General features: G+C 39.2%; 1 protein-coding gene across 6 annotated transcripts in view; it reads left to right on the top strand.

Annotated features, from left to right (window-relative positions):
* LOC126342926 (protein abrupt-like) overlaps positions 1-16,677 on the top strand; it is a 135,022-nt gene that overhangs the window by 77,187 nt on the left and 41,158 nt on the right. For all 6 annotated transcript variants that reach the window (XM_050001898.1, XM_050001897.1, XM_050001896.1 and 3 more), the window contains one exon: positions 5,574-5,750. In XM_050001898.1, coding sequence (XP_049857855.1) covers positions 5,574-5,750 — 177 coding nt within the window. The remainder of the gene's footprint in view (positions 1-5,573; positions 5,751-16,677) is intronic.

Below are 16,677 nucleotides of genomic sequence, written 5' to 3'. Positions count from 1 at the left end.
ATTTTAATGTACCACTTTCACTTTCTTCTCTTGAGTTTTCTTGTAAAATGTCCATGAAAATTTGATTTTGAGTACATTCAAGGTGTTTCATGGTATTCAGAAAAGCTCATGTCATGAAATGCCCCTGGTATAGAAGAATGACTGTTATAAAATATGGTAGCAAGAAGTATTGTTATGAAATATTTGTGGATACAGAATCCTCCCTTTTCATTTTCACAGAGTAGTGGTTCCATTTATGCACCAGTCCTCCTCTCTCAAAATCCTCACTCCACTACCCCCCCCCCCCCCCCCACCTCCCCTTCCTGTTACAAATTTTTGGTTTATAGTTGCTTGCAATTCCCTTGATCTAAAACCGTCTTATTACAAAGAAATTCATCTTCTGTTGGAGAAAGCCGTATTTGGTTCATAACCTATGTGCGTGCTCTTGAAATGAGTTGTCCAGTTGCCCATAGCAGACACCTGTTGCTGTTTTGCTAAAAGTGTCCTTCATGCACTTCATGATAACTGGCATATATGTGTGCTGAAGTTCTTCAGTAGACAGAGACTGACTACAAAAAAGCCCATTATTCAAAACAAAACTGCTAGTTATTTAAAATTGCAAAGGCTGACTTTGCTGTACTACAGAGATGCTTTACAGCATCCAAAATACAAAGAGTATATAAATATTTGGCTTTTAATGTGCCAAATCTGCTTCAGTCATACTTCCTGGTTATTGTAGTCATCCTTTGATAACAGCACATAATTTGAACTGTTGCACTTTAATGATTTTAATAATAATATTAATATTACATAAACATTGTGCACTCTGCAGATACTGGTGATCACATGTTGTCACACTACAGGACTACTAGATTTCTGGCACGGGATAATGTCAGATGTTGTCATTGTGTGATGGTGTTGTCATATTCTTTCATAGACCAACGTTTCAGCTACTATTGCAAGCTGCTATGTAGATTGCCACCACTGGCTGTGAGAGCAAACGACTATGTATGTCACTGTTCCTTGTTCCTTATCTACCAATGCCAGTCAGTATAAATGAAGATGGAGACTACTGTGGATAAAGAATGCAGTCACTGTCGCACAATGCAGAGTCCAGTGACATTTCTGAAAAACTGATATGAGGAGCAGGAGGAAATGAGACTATAGGAGATGTTTACATGTTACTCATGCAGGAGAAGATACATCACACTGACTAAGTGAGGTTAGCATACTGGACTCGCATTCGGAAGGACGACGGTTCAATCCCGCGTCCGGCCATCTTGATTTAGGTTTTCCGAGATTTTCCTTAATCGCTCCAGGCAAATGCCGGGATGGTTCCTCTGAAAGGGCACGGCCGACTTCCTTCCCTAATCCGATGAGACCGATAACCTTGCTGTTTGGTCTCTTCCCCCAAACCAACCAACCAACCAATACATCACACTGAAGAAAGTCAGTTGCAACCGTGGCCAAAATATTGATCTATAAAATTCCATAACAACAAAGTCACATACCCATAAAAATTTATTGAAGATGATAAAGTTGCCTAGACATCCACGACAGAATTTCATTTTACAAAATACTATATGATAGCTATCATGCTCAGAAGGTTTCACACTCATCCCCATAATTGACTGTTGTTTTAGTATTAAAGTGTTGGTGAGAATTCATACATTCCCAGGCAAAATTGAAGGTGAGAACTATTCACAGCCGAAACCTGGACAATACGGTAAGGGAAGATCATTTCAGAAGTCTTGGTTGATCAAATATACATGGCTAGAACATGAAGCACCTACCGAAAAAGTTGTTTGCAGAACCTGCAAAGAGGCAGATGCCAAAAATCTGTTATAATTTTCTTCAAAAAAAAGAAGATGCATTTACTCCCACAGGGTTTTCTAACTGGAAAAAGGCTTTGGAAAAATTTCGTCTTCATGAAAATATGTTATGCTTAAAGAAGGTGTTCTGAAACTAAATTCTATAACTAACCGAAGAGTGGCCTCCCAATTGAATGAACAGTTAGATAGTGAAATGAAGAAAGGCCATTTAGCTCTTGAGGCAATTTTTACTTCCATGCAGTTTCTACGCCGACAAGGACTAGCATTTAGAGGGCACAAATAAGTAAACACAATTTTTTTCAATTGTTGGAACTCCAAAAGAATGACATACCTGAGTTTAAAGAGTGATTATAGCATTCTGGTTATAACTGGATGTCCCACGATATTCAAAACGAGATAATTGATCTACTAGGAAAGTCTGTGTTGAGAAAGGTATTGGATTCAGTTAAGAAGACTGAACATTTTTCTATTATAGTTGACGTAACAAGTGATCCGTTGATTCACGAACAAGTGTCATTTTGTACTTGTATTGTCGATGATTCCTTAATCGTCAACAGAGACTTTATTGGCTTATATAAGACCCCCATCACTGAATCACAAACTCTGTTTAGTACTTTAAAAGACTTTTTTTGCTCATCTTGATTTGTCAATGGAGGGCAGTGCTATGACGGTGCATTGAATATGAGAGGTAAGTTCAAAGGACTAAAAAAAGATATTTTTAGATATACAACCAAAAGCACCTTATGCGCACTGCACTGTTCACAGTTTAGACTTGGCAGTTGTAGACAGTCTCTGCCATCTTACGTCTATGAGGGATATTATGGCTTTAGCCAAGGACTTAATAAACACCATTAAGGGAATCCAACAAAAGGATGGGACTTTTCAGAAGCATACGCTGTGAGAGCGCCAACGGCAAAGCTGGTCTGTGATCCCTCTGCCCGACTTGATGGACTGTGCGAGCTTCTAGTATCTTGAGAATATTGAAAAACTTTGAAGAACTTCTAGAGTTTTTTGAAACATTTTCTGTGGAGGGCAAAACAGAGGCAGGTTACAAATGTGCAGGCTACAATGTTACAGTTCAAGACTTATTTCTTTTTATATCTCTATTGCCATGCAGTGAACCCAGTGGAGGATGTCAGTGAAAAAATTGAATGCCCTCATCTAAGTGTTGCTGATCTGTAAAAAATATATGAGGGCTTGATTTGTATATTGAATGGAAGGCGTGATAGTTTTGATCGCTTTTGTGAATTGTGTTTAAAAGAAAAAAACCTTCACAAGTTGATTATTTTCGCTTCCACGGAATCGAAGTATACCAAAGAAGTATGAAAACAACAAAGCCAACTCACTGCACACTTTCGAAACCTCAAAGGAATACTACAAAGCTGTTTACATTGAAGTTTGTGAAATAGTGCAATCTTTCATTACTGAGGGGTTTGCTTCAACTGGACTCGCACAGACCATTGCAGTTGAACAAGAATGCTTGCTTTTAGTAAACAGAGGTGAAACAAATTTGGAAAAACCAACTGAGTTTTTCAAAAATAATTTAAGACATTGAGAGACTGCACTTATGTTTGAATATGTTAGCCAGTATCACTAATAAAAAACAACTGGTCTTTAAAAAACATGTGTGATGTAAGAAAGTACATTACAAAAGAGCCTGCATTTGGATAAATGTTATGTGAAGTAGTGAAGCTTACGCTTCTACTGGTAGTTTCAATCACAACAGCAATAGCAGAATGGTCACTTAGAGCCCTTAGACGTCTGAAGTCATATCTCCAATCAGCAGTGAGACAGAAGTGATTGAACAACTTGGCTGTTCTTCATGTCCACCAAGATGTTTTGGATGAATTGGCTATGCGACCCGTCAACAACAACTTCATATTCAGTAATCCAGTCAGATGGCCGACATTTGCACCTTTCTAAAGACACTGTAGCCCTAGTAATGGTATTTAGAGCAATATTAAAAATCTTTATAAAATAGAGAATCAATTACATGCATAATGTTAAATTTTCAGTTTCGAAATATTAGTACTAGTTTAGTAATACTATATTACTATAGTACTTTATTAGCTATTTTTAAGTACTTAAATATTTTTAGTGTGTAAGACTCAATTAAAACCCACTATTTATATACTTTTTGACTGAAAGTATTAGGCATACTGTACTAACTTTATTGGCTGTATTAACGCATTAGCTTTGAGATATTGTTTTTATTTAATGAACCCTGAGCCTTATTCAAAGTAAGCTAAAATTAGCTATTTCACTTATTAATTAAAGTGCTATTACTGTGCGACAGCAGTGTTTTGTGTTTTATTCTTTTAATGATAGTTTACAATTTATTTACATATCATTTCAGAGCTATATATTCACTGCTCTGTAATAGTCTATAAGCATGATTATTACTGTAAATTAAATAAGCTTTTTACGAAAATGCGTGTTTATGATTTGTTTCTTTTTTCAAAGCCAAAAGATGTGTCATGCTTGTCGAGTTTCCCAGAGTGTTGAGTTATCGAGAGTCCAGTTTTTGGGGTTCTAATGTTGTCATATGACTCTCAAATGCTTAAAAAAAAACTTTAAAACTCACTAGTTTTCATCTGAAATGTAGAAAATTTCCGGGGCAAGACCCCCAGTATGGGACCCCCCAATGTTTTTTATAAGTCGGCACCCCTTGTGGTCGTATAACATAAATAAAAATATTAAATTGTCTTACCGGAGCCAGAAATCTTAGGGGATACCATACCGTAAGCTTACGTACTTTTTTGTCTAGTAACTGTGATAGTAATGGCATATATGCACTGAAATAAATACTGAATCTTGATTAAACAGTTGCTAATAGTGTAGCATTCTTCATATGCTTGTGGGGACAGACTTTAGGGGGAAAACAAAGGGGGAGAAATTTATTAATTTTCTGAGTACTGTTTCAGAATTGTGGACCATTGTTAAAATAAGATATTTTACTGACTTTGTTGGTGAAGTTTTAGCAGTTCAGGTATTCTGCTATTGACAGAAAGCAATATTTTTCACTTCACAGTTGAGCTTATGGTGTGTTCTCATCCAAGGGAAATAATGATTTTTCAATTCCAGAAATATGAAATATTCACATCAGTTGTGTGTTTCTTTGCTACTGTGCAACATAATTTTATGAAAGAATTGTAACTCTGTTATCCCTGATGTTATTGAACTGCTTTTCATTGCTGCTGGCTGCAATAAATTGATTTGTCCATTGCATAGAACACATTACGTGAATTTAAAAAAATGCACTGCTAAGTAACGTGGATTCAATTTGTAATTACAGTTGTTTGCATGATGGCTGCCTTGCTCCTGTTGTTACTGAACTAGAAAAAACTTTATGAAATTTACACATTATTTGAAACATCTCAGAAACTATATTCTATTGACTTCTCGCATGTAGCTGTTTCATGTTGTATACTTGCAAATTTATTGTTCAAAAAAATCAATACACTACTTTCTTGCAAATCTGAGTAATAATATTTCTTCAGTCTGTGAGTCCAAGTATAAATACCATAATAAGTATCTGTTCTTCTTCTTTGCATAGTATAAATACTCATTTCCTTGTAATGCATTATTATAATAAAAATGAATAGAATACATTCTGAAACAGCTCTTATTGAATTTTTAATTCACTTTTGTGCTAATTGGTACCAATATTTTTTTTTTGGACAACATTTTTCATAAGCATGAGTTTCATAGTGCTCTCCACATAGCTCAACACTCTTTTCTTATGAAATCTTCTGTTTTTAGGTGCTGCATCCAATACAACACCCTGTTGTAGTTATACCAGGGACAACATTTTCAGATCTGTGTGCACTTGTAACATTCATGTATAGTGGAGAAGTTAACATATATCAGGAACAGCTTCAGGGTCTCTTAAGCATGGCAGATGCCATGCAGATCAGAGGACTAGCTGAAGTCAGTGGGGTAAGTTATATGTATGTGCACTTTAGTAAAGTTTAGTAAAGAAATTCCAGCAAGCTCATGCTTGTGTGCAAGTCGTCCTCCCCCTCCCCCCCCCCCCCCCCTCTCCTTCATCCCTTCACCTTAGCCACCCACCCACCCACCTACACACACACACACACACACACACACACACACACACACACACAGAGAGAGAGAGAGAGAGAGAGAGAGAGAGAGAGAGAGAGAAAGTCAACTATGAGACCTGATCATTGATTTCACCTGTTTAACATTGTGATTGCTTTTGAATGCCCTAACATGCCACACTGCACTCCTTACCAGGTGCTGTGGACATGAATATATCTGCCTGTACTGCAGATGTGGCTTCTTGCATCACCTGTCTGACCCATGAGTCTCATGGATGTGTTAGATGCAATACCGCTCTTTCCGCGTCTACTGTTATCCTATGTGAAAATGTGAGAACATTTTCAAAATGTATGCAAATCATGTAACTGGGACATGACAAGGGTACCAGCCTGGTATCCATGTTGTGTGAAAACACAGTCAGGCTGACTGGCTCACCAGCCCTCATCATTAATCCATCAGGTGGATCCAGTCTGAGCTGACACGTCTCTGTATCCCCCAGAAGCAGTGTGCTATGGGGTATGGCTATCCAGGTGGATTTCTTCTGTATTGGGACTGAAATGCTGTATGCATCATTATTTTATTCTTTGAAGAAAGTGACATACATTGTGTCTACAATGAGGAAAAAACTGTGAAGACACTCATGAAGAGCAAAAATAACAATTATTTCTTTTATTTCAATAATAATGAAAACATTTCTATGGAATCTTGAAGTAACAGTCTTCAACCATGGATAACTTATCCGTCTATTGTATTATCACAGATGTAGTTACTTCGGCCTGATCTCACTTGCCTGAAAGGGAGGGCACAGCATTTAGGAAGTGACCACAATTTTAAAAAAATCTTCCATTTGTGCATATATGCGATGAATCAACTTCAGGCCATCCTGTCATTTTTATGATATTTCTGATAAAAGAGATGATGAAATTTGTGGCACATTGTGTCAGTCAATTTTATTTTGACATCAATGCAGACAATTCAAAATCAGTACATTCTCAATTGTCCAAGTGGGTGCATACAGATTTCAGAAAATTTAGTACTGGGTCAGGAGCTGTACTTTTTAGCATTCAAATTTTCAGCAAAATTCTGCCATTAGAAGATTAGTATTATAGTTTTGTGCCATGTTTCACTTCAGGGACTACTCTGTCTTAACTGCAGGAGGCAGTTTATGCAAAATTAGAAACACTGTTTTTTTAGTTAGCATTCTGCACTGTCGGACAGGCTTTGTCTCATTTATGTTAATTTGTATAAGTACAAAAAAAAAGTACTCTTAGAATTTTGGGGAAAAGGCCAAAATAATTGCAAAAATCATAAAGCCTATTTAGAACAGGAACATTTTATCTTCAGAACGCCAGAAAAACTGAAATGAGAATTCCAGAAGTACAATACTCGCCATTAAGTGCTGTGTGGAATGAAAAATGTAGTTGGTGACTACCTGTAGTGCTACAGAAATGCTTGAGATGGAAAACACTGAGGATAAGACCAATAAGAACATTTGAAAAAAATCTGCAATGTGTTATTATCTTTATTACCAATTCTGTGTCATTCACAAGCCGTAACGGGACAGCCAGTGTCAAGTTTTCAACAATATTACCACAATAATATGAATTAGATATTGCAGTTTGGATGATGATACTAAAATGGATACTTTAAAACAAAAATAATAAGACAGTCAACACTAGAACATATTACTACAACTATTACTAAGCCAACATCATTCACTGCCCATGGCTGAACAGATTGCCTCACATCTTAGCAAATATATATTAAAACTACAAATAAACCAAGATAACAGACAAGAAGCATTACACACCACTGATGCTATAAACAATAGTTATGAACAACAATTTGCAGTTCTGAAATGTTTCCAGTTTGTGGCTTCAGATGTGATGGTAACATGTCGACCAGTCTACAGAAAAATTCATTTACGGAATATAGTGGCTGTTGCTTGAGCATGTTCAGTAGCAGTGTTTGAACATCCATTGGTAGGTAGTTGAACATTTTCAGGACTGCTGTGGGAAAACAGTCCATTGTATTATTTAGATGACAGTTTAGAATTTTGATGTCAGTCTTATTTCATGTTTCATATTTGTGAAAATTAAGGAGACCTTTAGAGAAAAGAGAACCACCTGTATGAATACTAAGAGCTCAGATGGAGAACCAGCCCTAAGCAAAGAAGGGAAAGCAGAAAGGTGGAAGGAGTATATAGAGCCTCTATAAAGGGGAGATGTACTTGAGGACAGTATTGTGGAAATTGGAGAGGATGTAGATGAAGATGAGCTGGGAGATATGATACTGCATGTAGAATTTGGCAGAGCACTGAAAGACATAAGTCAAAACAAGGCCCTGGGAGTAGGAAGCATGCCGATAGAACTGCTGTCAACCTTGAGAGAGCCAATCACGGTAAAACTTCCATCTGGTGTGCAAGATGTATGAGATAATAATTCCAATCCCAAAGAAAGCAGGTGCTGACCTCGGGGCAGATCAGTTTGGATTATGGAGAAATTTAGGTACACGCGAGGCGTTATTGACACCTTGACTTCTCATAGTGGAAGGCAAACCTACATTTATAGCATTTGTAGACAAAGATAGCTTTCAGCAATGTTGACTGGAATAATATCTTTCAAAAAAAGGTGGCAGGGGTAAAATCCAGAAAGCAAAAGGATATTTACAATTTGTACAGAAACCAGATGGCAGTTATAAGAGTCAAGGTGCGTGAAAGGGAGGCAGTGGTTGAGAGGTAGTGAGACAGGGCTGTAGCCTATCCCATATGTTATTCAAATGTTCAGATGTGGGTGAAATCTTATGGGACTTAACTGCTAAGGTCATCAGTCCCTAAGCTTACACACTACTTAACCTAAACTATCCTAAGGACAAACACATACACCCATGCCCGAGGGAGGACTCGAACCTCCGCTGGGACCAGCCGCACAGTCCATGACTGCAGCACCTTAGACCGCTTGGCTAATCGCGCGCAGCTTCATATGTTATTCAATCTGTATATTGAGCAAGCAGTAAAGGAAATAAATGAAAAAAACTTAATAGGAATTAAAGACCAGGGAGAAGAAATAGAAGCTTTGATGTAATTCTGTCAGAGGCAGCAAAGGACTTGTAAGAGCAGTTGAACGGAATGGACAGTGTTTGAAAGGAAGATAGAAGATGAACAACAGCAAAAGCAAAACTAGGGTAATGGAATGCAGTTGAATTAAATCAAATGATGCTGAGGGAATTAGATTAGGAAATGAGACATGTAAAGTAGTATGTGAGTTTTGTTATTTGGGCAGCAAAATAACTGACAGTTGAGAGTATGTAAAACATAGACTGGCAATGGCAAGAAATGTGTTTCTGAAGAAAGACATTTGTTAACATTGACTATAGATTTAAGTGTCAGAAAGTCTTTTCTGAAAGTATCTGTTTAGGGTATAGCCATTCATGCAAGTGAAACATGGACAAAAACAGTTTAGACAAGAAGAGAATGGAAACTTTTCAAATTTGGTGCTACAGAAGGATGCTGAAGATTAGATGGGTAGATCACATAACCATGAGGAAATACTGAATAGAACTGGGGAGAAAAGAAATATGTGGCACAATCTAACTAGAAGAAGGGATCAGTTGGTAGTACACATTCTGAGACATCAAGGGATCACCAATTTAGTACTGGCGGGAAATGTAAGGACCAAAAATTGTAGAGGGAGACCAAGAGATGAAGACACTAGACAGATTCAGAAGGATCTAGGCTGCAGCAGTTACTCGAAGATGAAGAGACCTGCGCAGGACAGAGTAGTATGGAGAGTTGCATCAAATGAGTCTTTGGACTGAAGACCACAACAACATCAGCTGTGAATCTCTTGTCTCATGCAGAGGATTCCTGACTTTCTTTTATTGAGACAAGAGAATTGAAAACATATTGGCCAAATATTGGCTTTATTCCCAGGTGCTCGAAAATCGGTCTATAGTGGTCAACTTTCTTGCTGGAAGATATTGTTTGTACAGACTTCTTTTGTAGGCACTATATGTTTTTACTTCCAGTAGTGTGTCCACACAGCAGCAGTGCATAGTATATTGTGATTAAGTACTGATCTGTAATCACAGATTTCAGCTTCCCAAGGAGATAAACTATACTCAAGAGCTTAGAACACATATATGCAATGTGATTAGTCCACATTAGCTTATTGTCAGTATTGGTTTGCAGTAGTTTGATCCTGTCAGCATTGCTATGGGTCCACAGTCAGCAAGGCTGCATAATATTTTCTGGGTTTTATCTTGATTTACTTTTATTTTGTTTGCTTTGAACCACTTTTTGGCAACTTTAAACAAAATATCAGCATCCTGTAGTGCCTCAGTTGAATTTCTACCCTCAGTCATTGATTTTGTATCAGCTGCAAAGAATAGGGTTGATCATCACAATTTAAGTCACTGATTAATATCAAAAAGAGCAGAGGGCCAGGTATGGAGCCTAGAAGTACACAGTCTTCACATTCACTCCCCAGATACAAACATTCTGACACCTGTCTCTAGGTAAGATGGCAGATCTAAAAAATGACACCTTTTGTACTATAAGATTTTAATTCTTTCAACAGTGTGTCATGAGAGATGCAATTGAAGGTCTTGCTTAGATCCCAAAGGATTAAAGCCATGCAGTTCTTTTCTTCAAATGCTTCCATTATTTTCATTATCACATCAGGCATTGCAGTGACTGTAGATTTCCCTTTTCTAAATCCATGTTTGTTCAAAAATGGCTCTGAGCACTATGGAACTTAACTTCTGAGGTCATCAGTCCCCTAGAACTTAGAACTACTTAAACCTAACTAACCTAAGGATATCACACACATCCATGCCCGAGGCAGGATTCGAACCTGCGACCGTAGCAGTCGCACGCTTCCAGACTGTAGTGCCTAGAACCGCTCGGCCACCCCAGCAGGCTCCATGTTTGTTATCCACGAGAGGTTGTTGAGATGACTTGAGAGAGGGGGCTGTTATCCACTCTTACACTGGTGCATTTAATGTGTACCACAGATGTTCTTTTTTTTCTTACCTACAGAAGCTCTGCATTTCATTTTCTTTACCAATGTTTGTGTTTAGATTGTGTAAATATACCTAGTTCTGGTGGAAGATAAACCAGTTCCAGTCAGAGAAGTATTTGAACCTATGAAACATAAGTTTAGTGGTTGTTTCTTTCCAAGTGAGCCTGCAACCATTGATGAGCAGTGCTGTCTTTCAGAGGAATTGCTCCTTTAAATAGTGTGTGCCTAGTAGACCTTCAATAATGATTTAAAAATGATTGTTCATGTAGGTGATAAGAGTAGATATACAATTAATTTGGCATTGTATATCGAACAACAGCGTGAAGGAAAATTTTTTGTCAGTAATACTGCTAGCAATATTGTGTTGAGATACATACACCATTTCTCGAACAAGTAGGAATGAAATAGACGTCAATTGTTTCAGGAGCATACATGCCTAATGCAGGATTAAATACTCATCTTCCACATATGATAATAACTAGGGGAAAACAACAGTAGCAGAGATTCCTCTGTCCCTGGCAGAATAACTCTTAGAAATTTATTCAACAGACAGGAAAAGATCTGGTGGAAGAAGGTATGTTGATGGTGTGAATCCTTTTTGACATAAAAGGAAGCATTTCTCAAATATTATTCTGTGTTAAGATTGAGAAAGGTGTGCTAATGTGTAAGTGTGTCAACATGTTGCCATGGCTTGCTCAATCACCAGATCTGTTTCCAACCAAGCACATGTGGTACATCATCATACGACAACTACAGTGTCACCCACAACCAGCATTAACCATCCTTGTATTGATCAACCAAGCACAACAGGCATGAAATTACATCCCACAAAATGACATCCAGCACCTTTACAACACAATGCAATGGCTTATCTCACTCTTGCATTAAACTACGGAAAATCTAGGATGTAATGTAACAATACCAGAGAACGAAAGTTGCTATCTACCATATAGTGAAGATGCTGAGTCGCGATAGGCACCCACATGGCACCATCCTATGCTAACCTATTCATGGGCCATCTAGAGGAATCCTTCCTAAAAACCCAGATTCCTAAACCCCTCACCTGGTTCAGATTCATTGATGACACCTTTGCTATCTGGATTGAAGGTGAGGACATCTTATTCAAATTCCTCCAGAACCTCAACAACTTCTCCCCTATTTGCTTCACCTGGTCCTACTCAACCCAACAAGCAACCTTCCTAGATGTTGACTTCCACCTCAGAGCTGGCTACATCACTACTTCCGTGCATATCAAACCTACTAACCACCAGCAATACCTCCACTTCAACAGCTACCATCCACTCCATACTAAGAAGTCCCTTCCGTACAGTCTAGCCACCCGTGGTCATTGCATCTGCAGTGACGAGCAGTCCTTCTCTAAATATACCAAGGGTCTCACTGAAGCCTTCACAGACTGTAATTATCTTCCCATCCTTGTACAAAAACAAATCTCCTGTGCCTTATCTTTACAGTCTCCCACCACCTCCCAAAGTCCCACAGTCCGGCCACAGAGGAGCATTCCCCTCGTAACATAGTACCATCCGGGACTGGAGCAACTGAATTATATTCTCCGTCAGGGTTTCGATTACCTCTTGTCATGCCCTGAAATGAGAAATGTCCTACCCACTATCCTTCCCACCCCTCCTACCATGGTATTCCGCCATCCACCGAACTTACACAATATACTCGTCCATCCTTACACAACCCCTTCTCCCAATCCCTTACCTCATGGCTCATACCCCTGTAATAGACCTAGAGGCAAGACCTGTCCCATACATCCTCCTACCACCACCTACTCCAATCCGGTCACTAACATCACCTATCCCATCAAAGGCAGCACTACCTGTGAAACCAGTCGTGATTTACAAGCTAAGCTGCAACCACTGTGGTGCATTCCATGATAACCAACAAGCTGTCATCCACATGAATGACCTCCGACAAACTGTGGCCAAAAAACAAGTGGACCACCCTGTTGCTAAACACGCTGCCAAACATGATGCCTCTCATCTCAATGACTGCTTCACAGCCTGTGCCATACGGATCCTTTCCACCAACACCAGCATTTCTGCATTGCGCAGGTGGGAACTTTCCCTGCAATACATCCTACGTTGCCGTAACACTCCTGGGCTCAACCTTTGTTAGTCACTGTCGTCACCCATCCAGCCCCCTCCCTTTTCCCAATCCAGCACTACACATCTGTCATTTCACTGCCACACCCAGTCTTGTAATTTATTTTTCTTTTTATTTTTACTTCTCCCCTTTCCGCTACTCACCCCCTCCCCCCTTCACGCCTTCTCTCCTGCCCTCCATCTAAACTGCAACACTTCATTGCCGCCACTCCCACCATACTATCCCTCCCCCTCCCTGCCCTAGCCACCTCCTTACACCCACCCAGTCGCCACTCCCATCATGCGCTGGTGCTGCTGCTCGCAGTGTAGTTTCAGCTCTCTGAGACTGCAGACGTGTATGCAAGTTGTGTTTGCATGAGTGTGTGTGTGCGTGTGTGTATGTGTGTCTACTGCTGACAAAGGCCTTAATGGCCGAAAGCTAAGAGTGTGTGAATCTTTCTATTGTGCCTTTCGCGACTCAGCATCTCCACTATATGATGAGTAGCAACTTTCCTTCTCTAGTATTCTTGCATTAAACTGTGATCTTACACTGTTAAATGCTTAAATCTGTTCCCAGAAGGGAATTTTCATTCTGCGTCAGAATGTGTGCTGACATGAAACTTCCTGCCATATTAAAACTGTGTGCCAGATTGAGACTTGAACTCAGGACCTTTGCCTTTTGTAGGCAAGAGCTGTACCTATTAAGCCACCCAAGCACGACTGGCTACCCATAACGACAGCTTTACTTCTGCCATTACCTCACCCACTAACTTCCAAACATCACAGAAGTTTTCTCACGAAATGTGCAAACCTAGTGCTCCTGGAAGAAAGGATATTGCAGAGACATGGCCTAACCACAGCATGGGGGATATTTCGAATATGAAATTTTCTCTCCGCTACGGAGTGTGTGCTGATGTGTAACTTCCTGGCAGATTAAAACTGTGTGCTGGGATGACACTTGAACTCGGGATCTTTACCTATGGTAGGCAAGTGCTCTACTGACTGAGCTACCCAAGCAGTCTCACAGCCTGTCCTTACAGCTTTACTTGTACCAGTACCTCGTCTCCTACCTTCCAAACTCTGCAGAAGTTCTCCTGTAAAGCTTGCAAAACGACACTTTTGGAAGAAAGGATATTGCATGCATTTGGCTTAATCACAGCCTGAGGTTGTTCCCAAAATGAAATTTTCACTCTGCTGCAGAGTATGTGCTTATGTGAAACTTCCAGACAGAATAAAACTTTGTACCAGACTGAGACTTGAAATTGGAACCTTTGCCTTTTGCAGGCAAGTGCTCTACCGACAGAGCTACCTGAGCACGACTCATTCTGTAAACTTCCCCCAGGCTGTGACTAAGCCATGTCTCCGCAATATCCTTACTTCCAAGAGTGCTACTCTTGCAATTTGTAGAAGTGCTTCTGTGAATTTTGTAAGAATGGAGCTGAGGTACTGGCAGAAGTAGAACTGTGAGGATAGGTTGTGAATCATGCTTTGTTTAGCTCAGTCAGTAGAGTACTTGTCCGTGAAAGGCAAAGATTCCAATTCAAGTATAATCCTGGTACACAGATATAATCTGCTGGAATGTTTCATTTAAATATGTTACCTAGATAAATCTATTCCCAAAATTTAAATACTCTACATTAATTATTTTTGGTGTTGCAACTTTTTTCCATCAGTGTATGATAAGAGAGAAAATAATTGTTCACCTTATTGAGGAACTGTTAAATAGGCAATAGGCACATAAAATGTGAAGATCTTTGTAGCTTTGCTATTAAGTGTGAAACTTACTCAGATCTCTCTCTCTCTCTCTCCCCCTCCCTCCCTCCCTCCCCCCCTCCCCCTCCCTCTCCCCTCCCCCCCTCCCACCCCTTCTCTCTCTGTACATTTTTGTTGACTCTGGTCTGTGAAAGTGACATTACTACCCAAATAGTTTGAAAACTCATTAAATCCTAAATTCTTAAGGATAATATTTCTTGTTTCATTTATTTCATAATTTATACTCTTTCTTTACATTTCACAACTGTACTTCTTATGGAGAAAGAAAAGCTCTGACAGCTGGCGGCTTTATTTCCAGCTATCAAGCTTGAGATGCAAAAGGCTGCCTGAAAGTCTTAATTTCCTAGAACTGTGGCAGCACTAAGATGATGTCATACAAGTGTAAACAAAATCACATGTGACTGGTCACAGCAGGCATACAAAGCAGCTGCACAGAGCCTGCCTTTAAAAGTCAGGGGTTTTCTCTTGCTGTACTGACTATGGTTTATTCAGCAGATATGCTATCTTTGAGCCCTTTCAACAAAGGAGTCATGAATACTTATTAGCCAAAACAAGAGCAGCTTATAAATGAAAAGCATAGTATTGTGTATGTACTCCACATTTAATGTATGTTGTTCTACCAAGAAACACCAGAAAAAGTAATTAATAAAATATCAAGAGCAGCTTTTGAAACTATGTTTAATACTGTACTCCCTACATTTGTCCTCTAGCCATCCCTGGTTAGCCATTTTGCTCTTCCTGTCGATCTCATTTTTGAGACATTTGTATTCCTTTTTGCCTGCTTCATTTACTGCATTTTTATATTTTCTCCTTTCATCAATCAAATTCAATATTTCTTCTGTTACCCGAGGATTTCTACTAACCCTCGTCTTTTTACCTACTTGATCCTCTACTGCCTTCACTACTTCATTCCTCAAAGCTAGCCTTTCTTCTTCTGTACTTCTTTCCCCCATTCCTGTCAGTCGTTCCCTAATGCTCTCCCTGGAACTCTCTACAACCTCTGGTTCTGTCAGTTTATCCAGGTCCCATCTCCTTAAATTCCCACCTTTCTGCAGTTTCTTCAGTTTTAATCTAGTTCATAATCAATAGATTGTGGTCAGAGTCCACATCTGCCCCTGGAAATGTCTTACAATTTAAAACCTGGTTCCTAAATCTCTGCCTCGGCATTATATAATCTATCTGAAACCTTCCATTATCTCCAGGACTCTTCCATGTATACAACCTTCTTTCATGATTCTTGAACCCAGTGTTAGCTGTGATTAAGTTATGCTCTGTGCAAAATTCTACCAGGTGGCTTCCTCTTTCATTTCTTACCCCCATTCCATATTCACCTGCTATGTTTCTTTCTGTTCCTTTTCCTACTATTGAATTCTTGTCACCCATGACTGTTAAATTTTCTTCTCCCTTCGCTATCTGAATAATTTCTTTTATCTCATCATACATTTTGCCAAGTCAATCTCTTCATCATCTGCAGAGCTAGTTGGAGTATAATCTTGTACTACTGTGGTAGTTATGTGCTTCATGTCTATCTTGGCCACAACAATGTGTTCAGTATGCTGTTTGTAGTAGCTTACCCACACTCCTATTTTTTTATTCATTGTTAAACCTACTCCAGCATTACCCCTATTTGATTTTGTATTTATAACCCTGTACTCACCTGACCAGAAGTCTTGTTCCTCCTGCCACCAAACTTCACAAATTCCCACTATATCTAACTCTAACTGATCCATTTCCTTTTTTAAATTTTCTAACCTGTATGCCTGATTAAGGGATCTGATGTTCCTCGTTCCAATCTGTAGAATGCCAGTTTTCTTTTTTCCTGATAATGATGTCCTCCTGAGTAGTCCCCGCCCGGAGATCCGAATGGGGGACTATTTTACCTTCGGAATATTTTACCCAAGA

This window comes from Schistocerca gregaria, chromosome 1, assembly GCF_023897955.1.
Source record: "Schistocerca gregaria isolate iqSchGreg1 chromosome 1, iqSchGreg1.2, whole genome shotgun sequence".
In the NCBI taxonomy this organism is placed as follows: Eukaryota; Metazoa; Arthropoda; class Insecta; order Orthoptera; family Acrididae; genus Schistocerca; species Schistocerca gregaria.
The sequence above is the reverse complement of the archived record's forward strand: the minus strand, read 5'-3'. Positions and strand labels throughout refer to the sequence as shown.